Source organism: Haplochromis burtoni, unplaced genomic scaffold, assembly GCF_018398535.1.
Source record: "Haplochromis burtoni strain Fernald_Lab_line unplaced genomic scaffold, NCSU_Asbu1 Contig_353, whole genome shotgun sequence".
In the NCBI taxonomy this organism is placed as follows: domain Eukaryota; kingdom Metazoa; phylum Chordata; class Actinopteri; order Cichliformes; family Cichlidae; genus Haplochromis; species Haplochromis burtoni.
Genome location: NW_024582714.1, coordinates 30,021 through 55,864, shown reverse-complemented (window position 1 = coordinate 55,864; position 25,844 = coordinate 30,021). Strand labels below are relative to the sequence as shown.

General features: G+C 41.3%; 2 protein-coding genes across 2 annotated transcripts; both read left to right on the top strand.

The window, feature by feature from the left end:
• The first annotated feature begins 5,273 nt into the window (after positions 1–5,273).
• Positions 5,274–13,402, top strand: LOC102312161 (potassium voltage-gated channel subfamily A member 3). Its single transcript, XM_005942947.3, has one exon. It carries the CDS (start codon positions 6,016–6,018, stop codon positions 7,564–7,566), a length of 1,551 nt encoding a protein of 516 aa, XP_005943009.1. The 5' UTR covers positions 5,274–6,015; the 3' UTR covers positions 7,567–13,402.
• Positions 13,403–18,070: 4,668 nt separating this feature from the next.
• LOC102311855 (potassium voltage-gated channel subfamily A member 2) lies at positions 18,071–25,328 on the top strand. Its single transcript, XM_005942946.2, has 2 exons — positions 18,071–18,557; positions 19,510–25,328. Exon 2 carries the CDS (start codon positions 19,647–19,649, stop codon positions 21,141–21,143), a length of 1,497 nt encoding a protein of 498 aa, XP_005943008.1. The 5' UTR covers positions 18,071–18,557; positions 19,510–19,646; the 3' UTR covers positions 21,144–25,328.
• The last annotated feature ends 516 nt before the right edge of the window (positions 25,329–25,844 follow it).

Below are 25,844 nucleotides of genomic sequence, written 5' to 3'. Positions count from 1 at the left end.
AATGTGATCCCCACATATGTGGACGCCAGGTCCCAGGAGGTTAAGAGCAGTTGGTAGGAACAGTTGTAAATATGGCAATCCAAGTACTGAATCAAGACTCCAAAGTAAATAGTTTTTCACACCCAAGGTTTTCAGAATAGATGGTGAATGGTTCTCGATACGAACTGTGAACATCATTGATCAGATTCAACAACTCGTAAAGTGTATTAGGATGACAGAACCTTTAAATAAGCAGGAAAAGAAGAGCACACTTATTCTCATCAAGCTTTCACAGCAAGATACCTTTAAAGAAAAGTTGCACAAACTCAGCCAGAAATCTGGTAAGCTGCCTCGTAGCCACCAAATGTACCAGCTTGACCTAATCTTCAAAGATGATATAATGAGAGTGGGAGGACGACTGAGGAGAGCATCACCACTTCTTAATCTGCGACACCCGACATGCTCTGTCCAAGAGATGTCATCACATACTTCATCCTTGTTTACAATCCCTTTAAAACACACGGAGGCAGAGGACAAACACTGAATGACAGAGAGCCAGTGAGGGTTTTTTCCTTCAGTAGCCCAGCACATAAGGCAAAGAGTCCCCTGTAGGAGAGCTAATGGGCCACCTCAGGAACAGCAGATGGTAGATATTTCTAGCAACAATGTTAACTCTTCACCAGCATTCATGTACTGTTGCATGGACTTGGTCCATTTCATACTATGCAAGGTCAAAGGAATGGTTTAGATAAAGATGTTGGTAGCTATGAAGGCAGCATAAGCAGAAACATAGACACGGTGGACACAATATTTTTGCTTATCAGTAAACAGGTTTGCCATTTTAGTATTTGATAGCTTATGATTATGACATATTAACTGCCTCAAGTTGATCAGATTGAATTTGTCGTAGTGCTTTTTTGATATGGACTGATAGGGGAACAAGCAGTTCCCCTTGTTAAGTTAACCCCTTGTGTGGCTGCTCAAAACTGTGGTAAGAAAAGCATTGTTGCATTATTTATGACCTCGACCTTCACTGTGACTTATGATAGCTGTGTCAATGGACAGTGTGAATGCTCGATGATTCTGTGCGGGATCGCAGCCAATGCACCACTGATCGATAGATGCTGGTCTCTCTCTCTCCCTGCCTCTATTGATCTACCAGTGTGAGCCTGTGAACCAGACTGAACAGTTAGAAAAAAGCCTCGGTCCTCATTACTCAAAGAGCAGTCCAAGCACTGTCACTTCTGATGAAAACCATCCTCCTTTTCCTCTGACACCGTCGACAATGTTGAAGAATGAAAAATGCAGTTATGATCTCTGGGAAGGGATTATTATATTAAATTCTCCTTCAGACCAGACACAAAATATCATTTGTATTGTCACTTAAAATTCCAGCTTCCACCAGAGTTAATAAGTCTTTTTTCTAACTTCCCAGACTGATAAAAGGCTATCTTTAGCGGATTTCAGCTCCAGAGGTTTGGATACATAATAGGTCTGTTTTATTCTCAGCAGGCAGCCAATAGATAGAGGGCTTGGAAAATTAAGCGAGTGACTTTGTGGAATAGAAATGCTATTAAGCGTTTATAAATGCATGTGATATTGGAAATAAGCATGTGCAGAACATATCTAAAATCTACCAAGAATTCTTGGCTTAAGTTAAAGACGACAAACCTCCTGCAGTGTTGACAGTTTTAAAAATTGTCTGACAGCTTGGCTATTTTAGTGATGGCATCTGAAGGTGAATTTATTAATTAAAGTTTATTTTATTAATTTTTCTTTGTCTTTCGTAAACAATGCATTCAGGAAATTACTTTTCCTGTATATAAACAACCAACTTTGCTACTCCCACCATAACGTGTTTTTTTTTTTTTCTCACAGGGTCAAAAGCCAAAAGCTGGTTTAATGGGCATTTATTTTTAAGTTCAAGTGATTCTCCTGTCCTGGGTTGAAACTTTATGTCTGTGTTTTCATGTTAAACTGGTTCATTTGCATTTAATAAGTGGCCTTGCAGTTAAAAAATGCACTTGCGTTACATGCAAACAGACCGGCTCCTTTCAGTTCTGATATGTAATGTGTTCATCCCTCAGTGGGAATGTGAAAACAACAACAACAAAACTCTCGGTCCACCCGCTCCTGCACGAGTCGGACCGGAAGTTATGTAACTTCTTCAACTTAACTCCTTGTCTTTTTACAAAACACTTGATGTTTTGTTGCCATGGAGACAAAGACCCAGACAAAACTTCCCATGCGCACTGATTTGCAACCACTGGGAGACTTTTAATAGCAGCATGATATTCTTGCTGGAAAGGATAATTTTTTTAATCAAATTTATGTGCACGTTATTAACAGTGGAGTGGGAGTGAATTGGTGTAACTAGAGATTACACTAAAATTACTTAAACATGACCAGACTTCAAGAAATTCAGTTATATAAATAAAGCCACGTGAAGTTCCGCCCCACAGCACTCCACTTTTATTCTTTTTAAATTAAATGGAGAAACAACGTCTATTCATGACTCTATCTTTAAGCCCTAGATGAGCATTCCCACAATAATCATCCTCATCACTGTATATATATAGTAGTGGTATACCAGGATGTGGAAAGTCTTCTTAGTATGTTCCCTCTTATTAGCGTAGTATAATTTTTGTTGTAAGTAGATGATTATAGCCACTGCTTATCAACTTACTAAACACTTTCTTGATACATTTATTAATTATTTTTCTTTCATTTTCTTTAGGCTGTCAATTTTTCCCACACTCCAAGTATGCGTTTTCAGATTTCTGACTTTCTCCAACTACCTGTCTAAAAGTCAAAGACAATAAAATAGATATAAAAAGCTATAAATCCTCAGATTTGGGAAGCTGGAATCAGCGCTAATGTGAAATCTGGATCAGGTTAGGGGTCCTGTCATTACATTGACATCAGGTTGGACTGATATCTTCTCTGTTATGCATTGTTTTTTCACATATCAAAATGTTTCATATGCTATCAAAGATTTTTTATTTGAGGCCCTGTCAGATAATTCTTCTAGGTAATGGGAACCACATACACGCATTGTTTTCACTCTAAATTAAATCAATGGTTCAATATTGGGCTCCATGTAAAGTGGCCAAGGAAAATCAGCTATAAGCTTTATTGTTCTTTTTATTTGTTTGTTTGTTTGTTTGTTGTTATCTTTGACTGTCTAAATTCTACATCAGGACTCTGTGTTTGCTGACTTGTATTGACATTTATTAAATGTCTGCAATCAGAACTAGCAGCATGAAATGGTAAAGTGAGTCACTTTATTATTTCATTTTCACAATAAATGTTAGTAACGTTAAAGCTATTTAAATGAAATAACTGTGTATAACTGTGTGTTCTACAGCAGCGGTCCCCAACCCCCGGGCCTCAGACCTGTACCGGTCCATAAGTCGTTTGGTACCGGGCCACGAGAGTTGAGGCTCAGGTGTGAAATGTATGGTTTTCTGGGTTTTTATCGGTTTTCAGCATTATTTTGTTATCGTTTTTATCGTTTACTCGGTTTTCCTGGGTCTTTTCACGTGTGTTATGAATAAATTTTCTTTTTTTCGGTACCGGTACTAGTTTTATTTTGTTGTATTTATCCCCGACACCTTAAAGGCCGGTCCATGAAAATATTGTCGGGCATAAACCGGTCTGTGGTGCAAAAAAGGTTGGGGACCGCTGTTCTACAGCATAATTGCTGTATTGAACTATGATTTTTAAAATGAAATGCTCTTCAGATGTTGCAGTCTGTTGCTGTAGAATATGAGAGATTAGTAAGAAGTAGGGTTTCTGTCAGTGTGGAAAGTAGTACAAAGCTGGATCAAGATATTTGATCAAGAAGGGTCAAAGGGGGGTCATTTTATTCTGACCTGCAAAGAAGAGGAGATAAGATTGATATTGGACTGAGGATGATGTAAAGTCATAAGGACAAAGGAGGGTGTCCAGAACTGAGATACTGACTTGGAGAAATGGCGGTGCTGTTTGTGACCTGCATGATCACATGGTCACAAACACACCAGCCAAGTGTCAATAAGTTAAGTAACTCTGCTTTTTTATTGATCACTTTGGGCATGACAGTGTGTGTTTTAAGAATGAACAAAATGTGTATGTGCACCATCATTAAGGCTGTTCTGTTTGCTTCCACACTTTGGGGGCAAAAATGTTATACCTTTGTGTTATTAATATTTTTGCACCTTGGTGTAATTTATTTCTTAGCTTATACATACTACCATTAATACAAACAGACAAGTATCATGACTGTTGTGCCAATTGGGTTCTTAAAAAAATCTTATTAAGCCTTGATCTATGGGGTAGGTGGGTCTTTGAAAAAAAAAAACAGACACTGTTAGATCTATCAATGGATATTTGAACAGTTAGATGAATACTTTTAGTTTTATCATGGCAAGTCAAGATTTTCTTTGGAGAAAAGAAAAGGCCCTTCTTCGGGAAATGTGTTACTTCCAGGTCCTCACAAAAGAGAATTAATGGTACTGTTGTTCTTAGACATCTACTTAAAAAGATAAATAAGCTGATTTTTTTTCTAAAACTTGATAAATTCATTACTACAGAACTATACCACTTGTCTTTTTTATATTATGATGTCCCCCCACTCCCCCACCTCCCAAGCAGTGGTGGTCAGTAGGTTTTTTGGATCAGTGTCATCCGCTTTAAGAGGATTTTCTAAAGTATGTTCGTAGTAGAGTACTAGATGTTGCCGAGGCTCAGCTTTTCCTTTGGTGTTCACATGTTGAAATGAAAACCTAGAATGGCAGAATATAAACAACAAAAGGGTGCATTGTGCATTAGCCTTGAATCCCATTTGACCTCATTAACCCTGCTTGTCATCCTAAACCACAGACGGTGACAGACTCCTTTGATGAAGCCTGTCAGGATGAATTAGAAACAACACTGATTTTGCATTTTCGTCATTAATCGCAGCCGTAACAAAGACTGACACTCAGACTCTTCTTTGAGGCGATTCTATCAACACATGGCACACATGGCAAGTCTCTCTCTCTCTCTCTCTCTCTCTCTGTGTGTGTGTGTGTGTGTGTGTGTGTGTGTGTGTGTGTGTGTGTGTGTGTGTGTGTGAGGGCACTCGTTTCGAGTGGAAATGAGGTGACTGATCCTGGAGCTTATGTGCTATGTTGGCAATATCCAGGAGAGCATCTATAAACGAATACACACAAATTGAGCACGTAATAAACTCAGCTGATTGCTGATAAAGAGCGCGCGCATAGATTTACCAACTGGGGCGCGCTTGTTTTCAGCACCATGGAGAGCAACACCTCCTCAACAAGAAAGAAGACACATGGCAGAAATGCAAGAATTTCATTTTCTGCGCTGCTTGAAAACGGCACGTATCTAGTTGCCCCGGTATATTCCTCTGTTTCGGTTGATTATCGAAATCCTTATGATGTCATTTCTGTTGGAAAAGTGAAGCTGTATCTAACAACACTTGTTTTGTTTTGTTTTTGTTGGAAAAGACGAAAAATAAGATTCAATTGAAGATTAGAACGAGGACTTTGCTTTCCTCTATGATTTTCTTTTTTTGCATTTGTGTTGAAGGTGAATCGCATACATTTTGGATTCGTGCCCTTTATGTTATTTTTGCTAAAAGGGAACTGGCAGGCGTGCTGATTTGTTGTCATTCCCACGTGATAAAGATAATAACGGGTTCGCACGAGCTCACAGCGTAAGAATAAAACTTGGATCTAACAGGTGTGGATCTGATTTCATCAAGTGTTTTCGGCTCGCCACACAAGGGTGGGTGCTCGACATTAAGTGTCAAGTTAATTTCCGATTGGGCGGGTGGTGGACGTATGTCAGACATATGCGCGCTGTGGGTGGGTGTCGGCGTGTTTGGGAAAAAAAGCCAGAGGGGAGTGCAGCGCTTCAGCGTGTGGATAGGCAGAGATAGGTGATGGTTGGAGGAGCTGTAACTGGCGTCGGCCTCAACTCTCCAAAGCTGTAAGCTTTGGCTGGGAGTGGCGTGGCGCACCCTGCTCCTCCAGACTGAAAACCACCTGTATGGATGACCAGACCTCCAGCGTGATCCTTCCGCACGCGTCAGCGGGACACAGGGGACGCAACGAGTCTGACAACCGGGGTTATGCCGAGGAGAAGGGCGTCATGACGGTGGAAAACATGCTGGAGGAGTCCGCCGTGCTCTCAGCGCCTCACCTGTCGGTGGACAGATATGAGCGCAGTCGCCAGGGATGCTGCGAGAGGGTGGTCATCAACATTTCTGGTTTACGTTTCGAGACGCAACTGAAAACTTTCAGCCAGTTCCCAGACACGCTATTGGGGGACCCGAGGAAAAGGATGCGCTACTTTGACCCACTGAGAAACGAGTACTTTTTCGACAGGAACAGACCAAGCTTTGATGCCATCCTCTACTACTACCAGTCAGGAGGGCGCATACGGAGACCTGTTAACGTTCCCATTGATATTTTCTCAGAGGAAATCAGGTTTTACCAACTCGGTGAGGAGGCCATGGAGAAATTCCGCGAGGATGAAGGGTTTATAAAAGAAGAGGAGCGCATCCTCCCCAAAAATGATTTCCAGAAGCAGGTTTGGCTTTTGTTTGAGTACCCTGAAAGCTCTGGGCCAGCAAGAGGGATAGCCATCGTTTCAGTGCTTGTTATTTTAATTTCAATTGTTATTTTCTGTATGGAGACTCTGCCGGAATTCCGGGATGACAGAGACCAAGCCACAGTGGCACCCGCAGTTAATGGCACTGCTCCCTTCACGTCAAGTCCATTCACAGACCCTTTCTTTGTCATCGAAACGTTGTGCATTATATGGTTTTCTTTCGAGTTGCTGGTCAGGTTTTTTGCCTGTCCCAGCAAAACGACCTTTTCCAAAAACATAATGAATATCATTGATATCGTCGCCATAATCCCCTACTTTATCACTCTGGGGACAGAGCTGGCCGAGAGGCAAACCAACGGCGGTCAGCAGGCGATGTCGCTCGCCATCCTGAGGGTGATAAGATTGGTGAGGGTCTTTCGTATTTTTAAGCTCTCCCGACACTCAAAAGGACTTCAGATTTTGGGACAGACCCTCAAGGCCAGCATGAGGGAGCTTGGCTTGCTCATATTTTTTCTTTTTATCGGAGTTATTCTCTTCTCCAGTGCAGTTTACTTTGCAGAAGCAGACGACCCCACTTCAAGTTTCTCCAGCATACCAGATGCGTTTTGGTGGGCAGTTGTCACCATGACCACAGTTGGTTATGGGGACATGCATCCGGTCACTATTGGTGGTAAAATAGTGGGCTCTCTGTGCGCAATAGCAGGCGTGCTGACCATTGCCTTACCCGTGCCAGTGATTGTGTCCAACTTCAACTACTTTTACCACAGAGAGACTGATGGAGAGGAGTACCCACAGTATCACACTACAGGTAGCTGTGAGCACCTCCCCTCAGAGGAGCTGAGGAGGTCGTGCAGCTCCTCATCTCTCAGCAAGTCAGAGTACATGGTGATAGAGGAGGGCATCAACAGTGCGTTCAAACAACCCAACTTCACCACCGAAAACAACCAGAACTGCGTGAACATCAAAAAGATCTTCACGGACGTGTAAATGAACCCCGCCATGGATCATTTATGAAGCATGATGAGACAGTACCTATAATATTTTTATATAGCCACTCGTAACGTGTCAGTCCATATCTGTGGATGAAAGCTGTAAACTTCTGTTTTAACAAGGTATTAATCTTTATTTTATTTGCACCAAAGCAAATGGAAACGATACAAAAATACTTCAGTGAAGATTTTTCTGTTTTCAGTGTTTCTCCGTGATCAACAAGTATTAACCTGAGCAAAAAAAAGAAAAAAAATCACGCACAGAAAAAGTGTTTGCTTCAAATCAGAGGAAATAATAACAATAAAAAAAAGCTTGTTAAAACAGACATTTTTCAGCGTATAAAGCCACACGATGCCTACATATCTTGATGTTATAATGCGACCGTTGTTGGTGTTCATGACTGGGATAGACGTGTAGCATATAGTCTTCTACTGAATCTACCCACCAGTCCAAAAACGACGTCTTGTGCTTCGTGGAAATCAATAGACTATGGTAATTTATATAGCCCAATGCCTGTTTCGGTTATATTTAATATCATAACCTGTCCACATGTTGTTCGGATTATTATTCAGGTAATAAAAACGCAGAGTGCTGTTAATGGAAACGCTTATCATAAAATATGAGTTGAGCTTTTCGTACAGTGTATTTTAATTCAGAACTGCCTATATAGCCTATATTGAATAAAACTCAAATGAACTGACTCAGGTCCCACCTGTCACTCGTATATTCTTTAGAATAAATGTGCTGCATCTTAGCAAACTTTGTCCAAAGCGAGCAGGAGGAGCATGAAAACAAGAAAACTGTGAATAATTGTGTGATTGAGGTCATGTGCGCAGTGATGACAGAATGGATAAAGGGAGGTAGAACGCGCGGCGCATCGCCGCCTTCCGCTTGTTGAACCGCCTTGTGATGCAGTCTCCATGGCTACGGTGGTTTCCTGGGTAACCCCCTCTCATGCTTCCGTGGCATTGTGTTGCATCTTCACAAACTGTTGTTTTGCTTTCTTGTCCTTGGAGGGGAAAATGGTGCATATTATTTTGGGTTGGGTTTGGCGATTCATCGCTTCCCTTAAAGATGGTTGAGGCAGAATCAACCAAGCAGCAGTATTACTGTAACTATTTAGGGAAAATGAAGCCCACAGCTTCAGATTACATGAACACAATGAAAGGCTACAGTCTCACTGTATTACTGAATGCTGCTCTCTTTTTCAGATGTAAAAGCGCCATTATGTGAGCTGGCACACCAACGGATGTCAGCTGCCTTTCATCTCCCACCTGCAGAACTGTGCACGTGAGCTTTTTGGTACAGTGTAGCTAAACAGAAAGCAAAACTCCAGTCAGTCCAACAATTCGTTACAGATTAGCATTTTCTCTAATAATACATGAGTGTTTGCATCATAAATGAGAAGTTTACAAAAGTTCAGTTACAAAAGTTGACTTTGCTTCTGTTAATTTTAGAGCTGAGTTGTAGTTCTTTTCATATAGATTCACTTGTTGATCATTTTCTATATTAAATGATTAATGATTTAATCTTTAGAATAGCATAACTAAAATGTGACACCTTAACATTTAAAGGCCGATTTTTTTTAGCAAAGGTATGAAAAATATATACATTGGCTAAACAATCTTCTCATAAAAATTTAACATCTAATTATTTTTATTTGGAGGATCTGGAGCTCTCTCAGTATCATGTAATTGGCATCTTTAATATGTACTGGGACATCACACTAAAAGTCACCATTTTCATCAAGTGCGTCATGTATCATTAAGTACTTCACTTGTTTGTAAGGCCTCTGAACAGTCTGTGGAGTCAATTTTGCTTGATTTCAAAATTGATGCGTGGTGTGGAACCTTGATAGACGAAATAGACCTGTAAATAGCTCAGTACTGCCCTCTAGTGGCTCAGTACAATTGTTGCTTTCAGGCAGGGCTTAAACATTGAACTTGGAAGATAGAGTCTTGAGGGGTGAATATGTGGTATATGGTGCCTTTATACACATTTAAAGATTTGTCAAATAGTCAGTGTGTTCTTTTGACCAGCTTGTATGTAATATTGTCCTCTCACAGCATTTTTAACAATTTTAAAAAAAATCAAAAAAACCTTTTGAACGTTTTGTATCTGTGACTGGTTTTGATTATGGGTTTTAAGCCCCAGTACCCTTACAAAATCTTAAACAAGTCTATTTATGTTTATGTTTACTGGAGATTTATGGAAGTTTGTCATAAGAGACTTTGATCTATCAGATGAAGAACCGATCCCAAAAAAGAAGTAACTTCATTAAAGGTTTAAATTTATGGTGCCTTTTTCTCTGTGAATGAAATAAGAAGCAGTAAAAAATCACTTTATTAGGTGGCTGACAGCACGTATCTGGAATTTAAATGCAGAGCCACTATTTTAAGAAGATTAAATGTTTTTGCTAACATTTTTAGAAACATTAATATTCAGTTATATATATTTATGACTGATTACAGGGGTGTTATTTCCATTTTTCCATACACTAGCATAACATAATAAATTTAAAGGTTTAATCATCTTTTGTATAAAGTCAACACTAAGACCTCAAGGCTATATTCACATCATCTTGTCAACAGACATTGAAAATGATAGGCCTTATAAAATTAGACTTTATGGTAAGAACAATAATTTATTGTCATTGAAGAAATTTATTGCCTTCATGTTATCTGCAAACTCTTTTTGTGGCAAAGTGAGGAAGAATCACTTACAAGTACTTTGTATGTGCATCTATGGATTATATTCAATCTGTGGAAGATAAAAATATTATTTTTGCTGAAGACAAAATTGTGAATCTAGTAATGATTATTGTTATTTTTACTATTGTTACACGTGCACCGCTGAGGAAGATACAGTGTCTTGTCCTAGAACCAGCAAATGTGACCATCTGGGATTTGTCGTGCAGGTCAGGAAACTACTTTAAAATCCAGAGGCGTCTAGTGTGACCCATAATTCTCATGTTTCCCATGAGACAAAGAGAATTACAGTTTGCAAGCTAGAGCTAGGGGAAAAAAGGAAAAAAAAACTTTGCACAAGCACTAAAAAGGACACCAAGGTTACTTGAAATTGACTTTGCAGTATCCTATCCTGTTTCCGGACTGTTGCTTTTAAAGCCATATCTTGTGTTCCCAGTGCAGCATTGAAACAAATAAACAAAATGATGAAACATTAACCAAGAAAAAGCAAAGGGATGTAACAATAGCCTTGTGAAATGCCTTTCAGAAAGGTTGCTATGATTATATCATGAAATTGATATATTCCTGCTTGTAATGTTTTCTAAAGGGATCTACAAAAGTATTTCTTTGTAATGGTGTTATCACAGAATTGACTGAAACCGCCTGGGTATCATAAAATTTGATCCATGTTAACAAGTTAATTTCTCTTCAAAGCCGTTGTTAGAGATTTCACAGAAACACAAGTACAAATGTGTAACAAACGTGAACCTAACATCTGAAAAGGTACAGAAACCTACAGATGACTTAAAGTCACCTTAAACATACTTTAAAGTAAGGTGGCTTGGTTTAACCATTAGACACTTCTTTGCTGAGTTTTCTGTTTTCTCAGTTCTGCAGACAAGACACCATGTGTCCTGCAGCTCCAGGTGCATTGCCTCAGAACTGCTGAGTGGTTTTGTACCTTCTCTTTCCCCCTTCTTTAATGTATTTTTAACCAGGAGAAAATGAAACGATGCTTGTGATTTACCCACTACCATTAATCATCTACAAAGCTCGACAGCTGTGCTTGCAAGATACATCTCCAGTACAACATATCTTCTATTAATGTTTTGGTTTTGTGAAAGGTAAGAACGACATTAGAGATTATCTTATTAGGAGATTGGTGTTGTTATGCTCTAAATTGATAAAACACTGGATTGTTCATTTCTGCATTTAGAGCTAAGAATATAGCAACATGACAACAAATACATAAAGATTAACATGTCAACCTATTTATTTACAATTCAGGACCTTTTTCAATACATGTCGTACTTTTGTACTTTTTACTTAAATGAAATGTAAATGTAAGAATTAAAATCCAAATAATTACTCATCCTTAATGTACACTTATGGCTTTGATATATGTGCCAAGTTGTGTCACTTCTCCTCTGTGGATGCCCATGTGGTTGGAATGAGCATGCTGGAGTACTCCACAGCTGTAACATAGTGAGAGCTGGTATACCTCAGTGCACTCAGTAGTGGGATCTTGGTCATTAGAAAAAAAGAAAGCACTGGGGAGGGGAAGGTGCATACACTTGAGCTTACATGCATAGTACACAAACACACACAGACAGAAAATCGCAGACAGCTCCACAGCTGGTTCTCTCCGACTCTGCTGCTGCAGGTGGATTCAAAGATGCAAATCCAGGATTGTGTTCAGTTCTGGGTGGGGGGTTTGGAGGAGACCTGTTTGGAGCTTCCCTTTTCTCTCATCTCTTTGCTGCCCTCATCATGCCAACATTCTCCACATGAGAGGAGTCATGCCTCACAGCAGCGTGCTACCTCTGATGATACCCAGCATGCCAACATGGGGAGTGTCTGCCAGGAGAGCTGCCTCATGTCATCCTTGAACTTTACAGAAGCACCCAGATGAGAAATGGCGGTGTCCGTTACAATTACTCACAGCACTGGACATTTTCCTTCCTGCGCTGATGATATGTTTTTTATAGTACGGTATTTGCCCTAAAACTGTAACTCAGTGTTGCCAAAAATAGAAACTATGAGACATATTGCCATTGTTTCTCTCGGTGCCATTCATCCATCTGCTCTTTTGAGAACACATAATGGCACTCTGGGGGCTATTCATAAAGTTCACTCTTCTGCATCAAGACTCAGTGTTCAGAGCTTTCAGTGAGACAAGGAAAAGCCCAGAAAGCATATTAGAGAAAGCATACGTATATCCATCCCCCCACAGGCCACACAGAAAGCTAGGAGTCAAAGTACTGTAGTGTAATGTAGGGTACTGCACCATATGCTGTAAAACATGCACCAGATGTGAAAGTGTGAAACAGGAAAGGTGGAAAATACAGACTTCACACTTTTCCTAAACACATTTATATTTAACTAATCCACCTGACTGCAAGTGGATAAAATGTGCTTTGTCATCATGCTGTAACTTTACCTGAAATATCTTGTTGGCACCAAAAATGCTGTAGTGATGTCACAGTCCAAATCCTCCCTCTGCTGCCCCTAGAAATGGTTTCTGTAGCAACCGTAGGAGGCTGTGCAAACGATTCACCCAGCTACAGCGACAATGCTGACTTGGGACAATTTCTTCTGGTATTGATACTATTTCTAGGATTGTCCTTATCTCAACATATCTATGATGAATTAGATCAACAAAGAATAGTCACGTCTGAGTGAGGTTCGAAGTTTGAAGCACTGTGACCCTGGAAACTGTGCAGCCCTGACTCACCGCTCAGGTGTCCTGTGACTCAGAGTGGCTGCTGCATCCCTCAGCAGCATTGTCGACTGCAGACCAGACTCCTGCTTAAGGCAGGGGCACATGTTTTGGTTCACTTGCAAACAAAAACCAGGGCATTGCATCATCAGTGACATAGTAGCTGTCACTGTAAATCCCACACATCTGATAATGGTCACCTGTGCTGCACTTTTTGTCAAGCACTGGAAGTCAGACATTAATACACATGTTTTTTAAAAAGCAAATTCTTTCATGCACCGTTTCAACTTTTACAAAAAGGATGCAAAACCTCACTTTAGCAAAATATTCAAGGGTGGATAACAAAGTAATGACTTTGATTTACAGAGCCTTCCTGTGCATGTAAAAGAAAGCTTACATTTACTGACATAAAGTTTTATTTTTACCCTCTTACCCCGATACACAGAGTATCTTATTTCTTCTCTGACCTTGGTGTAATATAACCTAGTGCTCCTGCAAGCTCTTACCTTGACTTAAATTTCACTTTGTCATACAGAAGCATTGTATAATGCAACATCAGAGTATCCTGCAACAGTGACACTGACTCACTCATTTACTGACTCATAGACCTTCCTTTCAGCAGCAGGGTGGCTTACAGAACTGAATGGAGTCAAAATGTTTTGGGCAGTTTACTGCTGTCATTTCTTTTTTTTTTCTTTCTTTTTTTTTTTGCCTGTCCCATTTGGTTCTTTAGCCGTCAGAATTGTTGTCTGGAGACCAACAAGGATACCCAGTGGATTTACTTTGCCAAATGGATCATCACGGCATTGTTGTTATTATTTATTTTATTTTATTTTCAGTTTTTACAGACGGGACAGACATGACTGAGGGATAGGAAGGGGAGAAAGAAAGATGAAGGAAAAGAAAAACAGAAGGGAAGAGGGACAGTGAGAAAGGGCACTTAAAAAGAGAAAGAAGAGAAAAACACACACAGACACAATCATGCATTCCCACCCTCATGCACACATATACAAATACTCAGCACTCACCCAATGTAGGGATAGACATACATGGACACTCTACACACAATCACACTCCCCAAACAAACTCTATACCCCGGGTCCAGGTACCCTTGCCGCTGGAGGGGGAAACGGCACCTAGACCCAGGAGATGTTACCCTTTCCCCCGGGGTGGAGGCAAGCAGACCACCCCAGGCTCCGCAGCAGCAGGGAGGCCCCGAATCCCAGATCCCAATCGGACGGCCAACACCTCCTCCCAGCCCCCCCGCCCCAATGGCCAGCAGAGAACAGGGGTGTGTGAAGACCCCAAACCTCCCTCCTCTCGCTCATGTGTAGTGTTGCGTCGTGTTGTTCTAAGGTGCATTTAAAACACGGGAGAGCATGGTGCTGCTGCCAGAGAGCAGAAGGTGTTAGCACGGCCTCTCCCGAGAATCCTCAATGTCTACATGGATTTAAAATTGAGAGGTGGGCACTGGTGCCAGAGATGGGGTTAAATACACAGACCGTCCACTGGACGCCGTTAGCGTGCCCACCCTCAAGGCCCTATATGTATGTGTTATGAGAGTGTGAGTAATGTGGATGTCTAAGTTGTGGAATAAAATTGAGGCACAGGTGGCCAGAAGGGGCCAGAGGGGGGGGGATGCCTCCCCTGCACCCTGGTGACACACCCGCACCCCAAGGCCCTACTTGTGTGGGTGGGTGTGTTGGAGCGGGAAGAGGGAGGCAGCCGGGGATGGGGAGGAAAAGAAGGGAGGAGCAAGATGCCCCTCCCTGGGGCCAACTCCCCCGCTGACCCCAGTAGGCACGCCTGTCCTTTGGCACCCACCAAGGCAAGGGAGCCCAGGCCCATACAGACCGGGGCCTACGGCATCAGGACCGTACTGCTGTCATTTCTGCAGGTGTTCTTGTGTATGCAAAATGATGCATGTACTAACTTTTGTCTTGCATGACAGAAACATAACTCATGCAGTATACATGCTTTGTTACGTTACAAACTTCTACAGGTAATCTACAAGCCTGTAAGTTTTGAGAAATTAACTTGTGTAGTGGCCATATGTGCATATTTCTGAGATCTGGCTAAGAGTGCTGGAGCTTGGCAGTATACCGCAGTGGGCCAGTGTCCTTGTCTCTCTCCTGTTGTCTGGCTCTTTTCCAGCATCTGCCCTCTTCCTGCTGGGCCTCAATCTGACGAGCATGACTCTCTCCTTCCCTCCCTTTTTCTTCTCCTCCCTCTCTTTACAGAGTCCTCCGTCCTCCCTATCCTCCCTTTCTCCATTTCTACCTCAGATGTACTGTTAGCTCCAGGGGACACTAAGGACAAAAGGGGCTATATTGCTTTATAGCCATGTACCATAGCCACTTATTTATTGTGTCCACATTCCTGGTCCCATATTTGTATGTGTAACCTGCCTCTTTTGCAGGGCAACTCAGTTCCTGAGCAGCAATGCTGAAATGACTCATCTCCCAGAGGGTCAAATAAATTGAGTCTCACTGAAGATGCACTGGAAAAATGTCTTTAGCAGCAAAATTGTTGGACTGCTCTATAGCCCAAGGAGTGAAAAGAATCAGGAGAAAATTCACAAAATATATAGGATAAGATTTAGTGCAAGGTTCTTGTTCTAGGAGTCTTGTTGATGATTTTGCATGACAGAATTTGTTAATGAGGAATTACACAGGAGAGTGTTGCATCATCATATCTGGAAGCAGAAAATCCGTATTAATGCAGCAGAAAATCCAAACATGAATGCGATATGCAGCCTCCTGTTTTCTATCTTTTTTTTTTTTACGGCTTACGGCCATACAACCCTGAACACGCCCGATCTCGTCTGTTCTCTTGTTTTCTATCTTATCACATTATGTTGGTTATTATGGAGCTTGTAATAGGCAGGCCAGGGTTTTGAAGAGATCCATGGTGGACCCTATGTTTAAAACCTTGTTCCTGTGTGTGTCTGTGTGTGTGCTGGAAACCTGTGGCTGCTGCAATGCAGTATGAAGGAGTAAGGCGGCATCACAGACCTCCAGCATCAATAAAAAGACCACTGCACTCCAGGGACTGTACCGGCTAAATGGCAGTACCAATTGCTACACTGTAAGCTCACTTTTGTGTCACCTGGAAACACTAAATACAGCTAATCCTCCAGTGATTTTCCAGTATTTCTGAAGCTACCTACCTTTCTTAAAAAAACATTACAAACATTAAAAAACATTTTTTGTAGGTATATATTTTTTGTTGATATATATATATATATATATACAAATGTATATATACATATTGGTCCTCTAATCCATCAGTGAGAATGACCCTTCAGTCTCTCAGTTCTCAGGTTTATTTTCTCTTCTGCATGTCAGTGAGCCAAAAAAAACATCTGATGGAGATGCTGAAATCAATACCTCTTGGTAACAAATTCATTCTTGACACCCTCGCCTGCCAACTTATACAACCAGCCAGCCATTTGAACATCCCCATATGATTAAGGCACACAGAGCATTTAGAGTGTAGACAACCTTCACATTTTAATTTAAGAAAAACACCTAATAGTAAGAAAATGAGTTTCAAAGACAGCATTTGCAGTCTTTCTAACAGGCCCCCAGCTCATAAATAATGACCATGCTGTCATAACTAACCTGGGAAAGCCATTATGAGATACAGAGAGGTATCAGCTTGTGTGGCAGCAGGAAGGCATGCAGACAGACAGCAGGGAAGAGGTTGGGAGCCATGATGGTCTCGGGGTCTGGCAGGACAAGCCTTGGCAGAGTCAGGTCTCACACAAATCATCCTGCTGTCTGCCCCACTGCCTGTTTCTCCTGAATCACCTCCCTCCCTTGCTCATCCAAGGGAATCCCACTGACCTTTGGCTTCTGAGGAGGTCACTTCTGGCCACGGCGCTTTCATTCCCAGCTCCAGTATTGATTCCCAGCTCAGGTATCAATAGTGATGAAAGGACAGAGTTTGTTCTTTATTCTGAATATAGCAAGGGGCAATGATGGAGGATTTGCTCTATTTTAGTCCCTCTGTTCTATCTATTATTCATGAATTGTGTTGCCAGGAAAGACTGCGAGTGTAACTGCCATGAACAGGCATTAAAAAAGAAGTAAAGCTGTTATTACTTCCACTATACTAATAACGCACAAGAGAACAAAGATTATCAAAAAAGCTCCTCCCACAAGCATTTATGTTGTTTCTGCAATAACAGTCATACATGAACATGCTCACATATTTCCTAAAACAGTAGCCACAGGTTGATATATCAGCTTTTTATCAAATGCCTGAAAACTTCTCGAAGATAAACTAAATATGCAGAAATGAATTTTTTTTTTTTTACTCTTAATTTTGGCATTGCAATTTGAGAAGATCGCATCTTTTAACCATCAGCTGAATAGTGGTGGAGCTGCGTACCCCTTTAAATTGCCCATACTGCAGATAAGGTGAGCGCTAAGCTATAGTGCAGATGGGGAGCGCGTTTTTCCGCCCTTGCCTTTCTCCATCACCAGCCCGTCTCTTGGTATGCATAGCAATGCCTGACTGCAGGTTTGACTAAGCTTTATATACCAGTCCTGCGGCCGAAGCTGACAACAGAGATATTTTGCCCAGAAAGTTTTTTTTTTCTTCATGTAAAAATCTCTCGCCTCCCACCGTGCTGACACCATGCAGGGGCCATAAAGGCCACTTTACATGTGTGTTCACGTGTGTGCGTGGGTCTCCTGCTCAGTGAAATTGCATAATCTTCTAGCCCACTACGTAGGGCGGTTCTTTCACGCATGTCGTTTCAAGTCAGTGTCTGAGGAGGCTGCTCTGCTCACCATGTAGGCTATTAGGAGATTCTCAGAACTGTCTCTGCATTAGATACTGGGATGCACTGCCTGAGCATGTCTGCATCTCAGTCTGGAATCTGGTGGAGATGCTAATTTATGCCTAAATTATAAATAAAAATGTAAATTGACTGTCTGACGCATGCATAGATTAACTCTTCTGAGCAACCGAATTATTTTCACACGCCTTCAAATTATTAAATCGTGGTAATAAGATTATATTTTTAAGCTCCCTTCCTCCCCCGCGCCTCGCCTTGTCCCCCCCCCCCCCTTTGCAGATGTTGCCTTTCTGAGCACCTTATGGGGACTATTTACCTTTGAGGCTGTCTGCAGCCATCAGCTCGTCACACAGTCATACATGCGTGGAGGAGAACAGTGGTGGAAGATTTTTTCTGCTGATCCCAGCACCTTTGGTTATTAAGGGAAGCACCAGCACCTCCTTGATCGGTTCCCTCCTCCCTTTTTTTTCTTCCTTTCTTTTTTCTTTTTCTTTTTTTTTTTGCCAATCGCCATCCCACGACAGCGTACCCGGAGGAAAGGAGTCGGGGAGGGGAAAGCGAGGACACACCCGCACATACTGTACCCGGTGTACACGGCAAGGATGCCGCAGACAACATGAGGTGAATATCATCGACTGTCCCAAATTGGAAATTCATTTTATACCTGCACTGGAATCAGATCGCCCGGTGAGCGCAGCTGGTTATTCACTTCCCTAATACCAGCGTCCAGCAGGAGCATCAAATCACATCCAGATGGGAAAAAAGATGTCTGCACGTATGTATGAAATTAAAGCAGCTTTACCTATCATTTCCATTTCCATTAAATGTGAACACGAGTCGTAGCATTTTGTAGTTGGCGGAATGATTTGCGCTGCAGCAGAAGAATGTATAGTGACCAGTAAACCTGTAGTTATGTATTTGCTGTGTGTGTCATAAGCGTTATTATTTTATTTTATAAAACTGTGCTCCTACTTTGTGAGTGGAGATGATGCAGAGGAGAGATACAGTTTTTCTCTTGGAACCTTTTTCCTTCTATGGATAAATTATTTATAGATGTTTTTGAATATTTCAGTAACAGGCACCATTTCAAGACTAAAATGCTCCATCAAAACTAGACTGAAGTCATGTCTATGTTGCAGCTGTGTATTGCATTTGTTTGGCACAACAGTGAATCTTAAGCATGTCACATACATTGGTGTTTAGACTGCAGTGGTTTTCGATGATATTCTAGACAGGAAGCTGTCTGTATGAATTTGGTGTCTGCTGCATTGCCATATTCATGCTTGGCTTCACTAGAAAAGGTATTCCCATTCATTTCAACACATATTGTTCATTGCAGCAGATCAGTGTCCTAATTTATGAGCTCCTGTAAGTGTTATTTGCCCCTTAGCCCCTGCATTTACCTGCATTGAAGTAATTTATATGCAAGGCGGGTTGCTTATTTACATATTAATTTTCCAAAGTCAAGAGCAGGAGTGACATCCTCAAGTTTCCACTTGTTCATTTTAGCTCTGACAGTTTTCTGATGACAGTCTAATTTCATATCGGATCTTATGACAGTTTTTAGAGGGTGTCTTCATTTTCTTCTATTTTGAGTTGTTTGATCTTCAGGCTTATGCAAACTCCTTACATCTCTGCACGAAACGTAAGAAGTATTGAGTGCTGAATCATGTCTCAGGTTTACCTGACCTTGCTGTCTGTGTTTGCTTTCTCTGTTCTATATGCAGTCAGATCCTAGGTGACATCCTGTGGCCGTCAGGTCTTTACAGTGTTGAGCCCCCTCCCTCTCCTGGCCTCCGCCTGCAGTTCTTCAGGCTGCAGGACCCAGACTCACTGAAAAGTGCAGGCCTCCTCCCCCCGCAGAATGACTGTTGCCACAGCCGACCCCTCTGACGAGGCGGCGGCGCACCCGGGTCACCCGCAGGACTACGACCCAGAGGCTGACCATGAGTGTTGTGAGAGGGTGGTCATCAACATCTCAGGGCTGCGCTTTGAGACACAACTTAAAACGCTCTCCCAATTTCCAGAGACTCTGCTGGGGGACCCCAAAAAAAGGATGCGGTACTTTGACCCACTAAGGAACGAATACTTTTTCGACAGAAATCGACCCAGCTTTGATGCCATATTGTATTATTACCAATCAGGAGGCCGACTAAGAAGGCCAGTCAATGTCACCGTAGATATTTTCTCAGAGGAGATTCGCTTTTATGAGCTGGGTGAGGAGGCAATTGAGATGTTCAGAGAAGACGAGGGTTTTATCAAGGAGGAGGAGCGGCCTCTTCCTGACAACGAGTTTCAGAGACAAGTATGGCTACTGTTTGAGTACCCAGAGAGCTCAGGTCCTGCAAGGATTATTGCCATAATCTCTGTCATGGTCATCCTCATATCTATAGTCAGCTTCTGCTTGGAGACACTGCCCATTTTCCGTAATGATGAAGAGGAAATGCATAAGTCTCAAGCAGAAGTCTTTTCGCCTGAGACCAACACCACAATCATCAGCTACACAGCCACATATTTCACTGACCCCTTCTTTATCCTAGAGACTCTTTGCATTATATGGTTCTCCTTTGAGTTTCTAGTGCGCTTCTTTGCCTGCCCCAGCAAAGCAGGATTTTTTGGTAATATAATGAACATTATTGATATTGTTGCCATCATCCCTTACTTCATCACTCTTGGCACAGAGCTAGCAGACAGACCAGAGGATGGTCAAGCAGGTCAGCAAGCCATGTCTTTAGCCATTCTCAGGGTCATCCGCTTGGTGCGAGTCTTCAGAATATTTAAGCTCTCTCGTCACTCTAAGGGGCTTCAGATTTTGGGTCAGACCCTGAAAGCCAGCATGAGAGAGCTTGGCCTCCTCATTTTTTTCCTCTTCATAGGAGTCATCCTATTCTCAAGCGCTGTCTACTTTGCTGAAGCAGATGAGCCAGAGTCACAGTTTGAAAGCATCCCAGATGCGTTTTGGTGGGCTGTGGTCTCAATGACAACAGTCGGCTACGGTGATATGGTCCCAACCACGATTGGTGGCAAGATTGTGGGCTCCCTCTGTGCCATTGCAGGTGTGCTGACCATTGCCTTGCCCGTGCCTGTCATTGTGTCAAATTTTAACTACTTCTATCACCGTGAGACTGAAGGTGAAGAACAGGCGCAGTATCTGCAGGTCAACGTGACCAAAGCTGATTCAGCGGAGGAGCTGAAAAAGAGTCGGAGTGGCTCCACCATCAGTAAATCGGACTACATGGAGATCCAGGAGGCTGTGAACAACAGCAACGAGGACTTTCAGGAGGAGAACCTAAAGACAGCCAACTGCACGCTGGCCAACACAAACTATGTAAACATCACCAAAATGCTTACAGATGTGTAGTCATCTTATATTTTCCTCCCTGTCACAGTGGGAAATGTGGAGCTGAGCATCTGGGTGGGACAGGCATACATCCTCCCATCTTATGTGTGCTGAAAATATCAAGGCAATAGAATTCATGCTGTTGATGATTGACTGAAAAATATTGCAAATACCATTCACTTCTTCTACGCCCATCCTGTCTTCACTCGTCACAGCTTGTCCTTAAAACTCCTCATTAATGAGTGGAAATTGAAAATTTAGCATTTCTGCATGGAGTTGGCTTTTTTCTGTGTGACTGTTTTGAAAAGTAAATGATAAGACCTACAAATTTCCTGCTCACAGTAGTAGTGCACAAAAAGAAAGTGTAGAAAACACAGTGAGAAAAGAATCGCTTTCAAAATGAAAAAAAAAAAAAAAGTCACACAAGTCCCGCTTAAGTCCCCTGTCCCTTGATCCCTCATTTCCCAAGGCACACTGCTCTGCCATGCGCTTCTGAAGAGCCCTACTTGTGCGCTACATATGCTGCTTCCTGGAGCCAGTGAAATAAAACTGTCCTATGCTACACTATTTAGAGATAAAAAGGACGTGCGAGCATAAAGCAAGCCCAGTCCAGCGCTGGCACGGCCTGTGGGTGACTTGTGACGAGGTTGGTGGTTAAGTACACCACATAATTTCAAGGATGAATGACGGCCATCAGCACTAAGCTCATGGTTTGACACCTTTGTTCCCAGTAGACATCAGTATCTGATGAATGACTGAGAATGGCCTTGAATTTTCACTGCTTTGGTCTTACATGTACTGTACGTATTGCAATGCAAGCTTTCTCCCTCCATTCACCCAAACTGGTCTTATTGCAGAGCTTTGAGGACAACTTGAATGTTTCTTCTTGTTTTGTTTGTTTTCCACAGTTTCACACATAAAGTACTTATTCATATATAGATAGGTAGACTAACTGTGACTTATCTGATAGCCAGTAGGTAGGTGCTGTTATTAGTAAACGTAGTCAGTAGATAATTGCATGACATTTTTATCTGACTGAGAAATTTCCACTTGTTTCTCGACTGCCACTTGCTTCATCACACCACTGTATATTTGTTTGCACACTGCCTTCTGTACAAATCCACACTTTTAAAAGGATGCCTGCAGGTAGCTGTTACAAGAACCTAAAACTCTATGTCAGAGGATTTCTTAAGAAATAATCATAAAGCCAAATCCTACATGTAACAGGAGATGGTATCCTTGTCAATATTAACATTCCACGTAGAAGTCATTACCAATTAACTTTTGCCAGGTCGCTGTAAACTGAGCTACGAGCTGTGATTTTGAGCGTTAACTCACACCCTAGTTTTGGACATTTATCGCAATTGCAGATGTGATAGACTTGCAGTGGTGTTTTTTCTCACAGATTTGTCACATGATCACGTCCTCACGATCAAAATACTAACTTTTAAGGACTAGTGTATAGAAAAATGCTTCCCCCAAACTGCCTTGTATCTGGGTTTACGCTACTCTCCTAGTGTTGCATGACCTCAGAAACATTCCTAGCATGTGTTTAAGCTCAAAGAAGAAGCCTCTAAGACAAAAAGAGTATAATTATTACAATAGACATATTTATTTCTTATGTATAAAACAGTAAATGTATACAGACAAAACACACACATATATATAATGCTCATATACTTTTATGAGAATTAAAAAAAAAACTAAAATATCAAACTTTTAAGAGAAAGCAAGAGTCTTTCCACAATGTGCAGATCATTGCCATGTTATTTATTTTTTTTTTTTTAAATGATAATTATGAACACTGTTGTTCACCTGTGTCGGAGCCTGTCTGGAGTGCCAAAGACACACTTCCACTAGCCATTTTCTTTGCTGGTGAGTTCTCAGCAAACCTGATACACGTCCTGGATTTAGACACTAGACGTTTGCTTCACTTTATACAAAACTGCCTTTTGTGAAGTAGTTGTTGAAAGACGCAGTGTGGTACTGAACTGTGTCATCCCTAACCAGAATCTTTTCTCAGAAAGCCTTTATTGACATTAAATTGGCCAGAATCTAAATAGAGTCTGGCTGTCCGCTGAAAACACTCTGATGCCAGAAGCACAATCTGTCTTTAAAAGTTACCATCAAATGTGAATTAGGTTCTGATTCTTGTTTTCAGGTAAGATTTTCCACTGTTTGCTCAACACTGCCAAGGTAACAGTCAAAGGCAGTAACATCAATATGGGAAGTGATAATTAGCAGTAGTGTAGCAGATACTGTCTAACCCAAGGGTCCTCGGACTTCATATCCGAGTCTCTTGCCTTTCTACATCTTTTCACGGATGTCTTCTGTAATTAGAAAGGTGATGGATTAGGAGGAGGTCTGTAGCAAGAACTGTCTTGATGAATTCTGTCATGTCAGGATGTACATCTTTATTCTAAGGGTTTCATTCTGCTCACTGCAGTTTCAAACTGCAGGAGCAAAGTGATTTAACAACATCGCTGCCAATATGTGCTCGTCCAACTGCCTGACCCGAGGCTTCTGACATCCTCTCTTTGTCCAAATCTGTTTTTCTGTATCTTCAAAACATTTTTAGGGGATTTTAGTAAGTAAACTGCATGTGTTGCTTTTTTAAGAGTAGCTTGAAGGTGGACTGAGATCCTGAAAAGGTCATAACTCAAAGTAGGACCGAAAAAAAACCCCAGCTGATTAGCAACATTCTCAAGATCATATGGTAGAGGTGGTGGTGTGAAAAGCATACACGCTATCTCTTAAAAAAACGCAAAGAAAGAAAGAATTAACCTCTTTGGAGCTCCACAATTTAACCAAGAGCTTATTGATCAATAGTTGAGTATTGGTTTGGGTGTTTGAGTTGTGTGCATGTGTGTGTGTGAGTGTGTCTCTGTGAGTCTGAGAGGGAGAGAGAAGGAGAACTGCTGAATGTCAGTGTATTAGCCTGGTTGTATAGCTGCATTTATGCAACAGCCATTTGCATATCTTTGTATGTGGGGAAAAGAGAAAACACTCACAGTCTGACCAAAAATTATGTCTATGCATGCCAATGCGTCAAATCCTATTGTCATTTCTTTGTTTTTACCATTTTGTTGGACAGAAATTTAACATAAATGTTACACGCTAGCATTTAACTATTTGTTTGACAGTAGGCATGCTATTGTACCTCAGCCAACTTCACTGTAGCAACTCATTTACTGGAGTTCACAATGTTGTAGTTGTATATCAGCAATTATTTCTGCTTAAAGCACAAAGACAAGTAGAATCATGCTTATCTGTAAACCTACAGATTTAATCTGCACAATGTTTTGTTTTTTTTTTTTTTAATTTTCAGTCTAAACAAAGTCAATTATACATGAAGTTGTGTTGTTTTATGGGGAGCACCACAGCCTCTAAGAGTTTCATCTCTCACCTGCTGAGGGACCCACCAGCAAATCCACTCCATGAGAAGGGTGCCCAACAGTGAATACACTGAGAAATCTATGCAGAGATTTGTTATTAGCTGGTAGTTTGGGGGGGAAAGAAGGTTCAGTACATTTTTTCTGTTTTATCGGGCATAAATTCCATGTCGATCCCAAGAGCTGACAAAGCATTTGAAAGAAACCTCAAAGCAAAAATGAAACACTTTTGCAATATTCTGCTGCTGTATGTCAAACACTCACATGTTAGCTGAATGTGAATATGAGCTCTCTGATCTTTGGGGTTTGTTTGAACCGCGATGTCAGCTCTGTGTGACAAGGCTCATACATACAGGAAACAATACAGTCAATATGCAATCTTAATGCATGTGTGTGTTTAAGACTTTTTTTTCTTTCGACCCCAGAGCCTGATAGTGTGGCATCCACTGAAATTTGTACAGTTGTTCACTTCACCCCCCCCCCCCCTTCCCTTGTCCTCCCCATTTCATAGAGGCCTGAAAACATCCATCAATGTTGATACAGTGGATAATGGATTTTCTTTCTATGAAATGAACTATGACAGAATAATGTAAATAGTAACCAATGGATGATGGAGTAAAAACCATGTACTATATACTGTATGTGAAGTCTGAATTTAAAACATAGTATTATCTGCACTTTACAACAAAAAGGACAATCTATGGACAAGAAAAACATGCAGAATTTAAAAAAAAGGCATATAATCCTTCCAAATGATCATAACCATGAAAAAGTAATATCAATAATGAAGCCAATAATAACTCATTTGAAATTGTGTTGTGTGTGTTTATTGTGTGTCATTTCTGCCCCTTTTTGGTCATAAAATCATGTGTTTTATTGACTTTGGCATGAACACAGTACAAGCAGAGATGTTTTTTAACTGTTTATCCACCCTTTTTTCCCACACGTCACAATGTTAACAAGGTATTTAGTCTGAAAATGATTTGAGGTGCTAATTTTAGCTGAAGAGCATCTGTGCTGATACAAAATGCCGTAAATCGATCAAAGGCTTCTTTGTTGTTATTCTTAGGACAGCCGGCATCTTTGTAGCCACGGGCAGTGTAGAGGACATTTTCAGACGCCTCCTGGTATCTTCAGTTTCTGCCTCCCTTTAAGTGCACGGAATATGCTCCCTGCAGTTTAAAAGAGAGAGCAGGGTGTTCTATTAATAGCTTTTTGTTGGTGGAAGAGATAGGAGAAGGAGGAGAATGTGAGCAGAGACACAGAAAGGTGAAGAGAAAGAAAGATTTTTAAAGAAATCCTTCAATCATTCAGTGAACTTTCTGTGGAT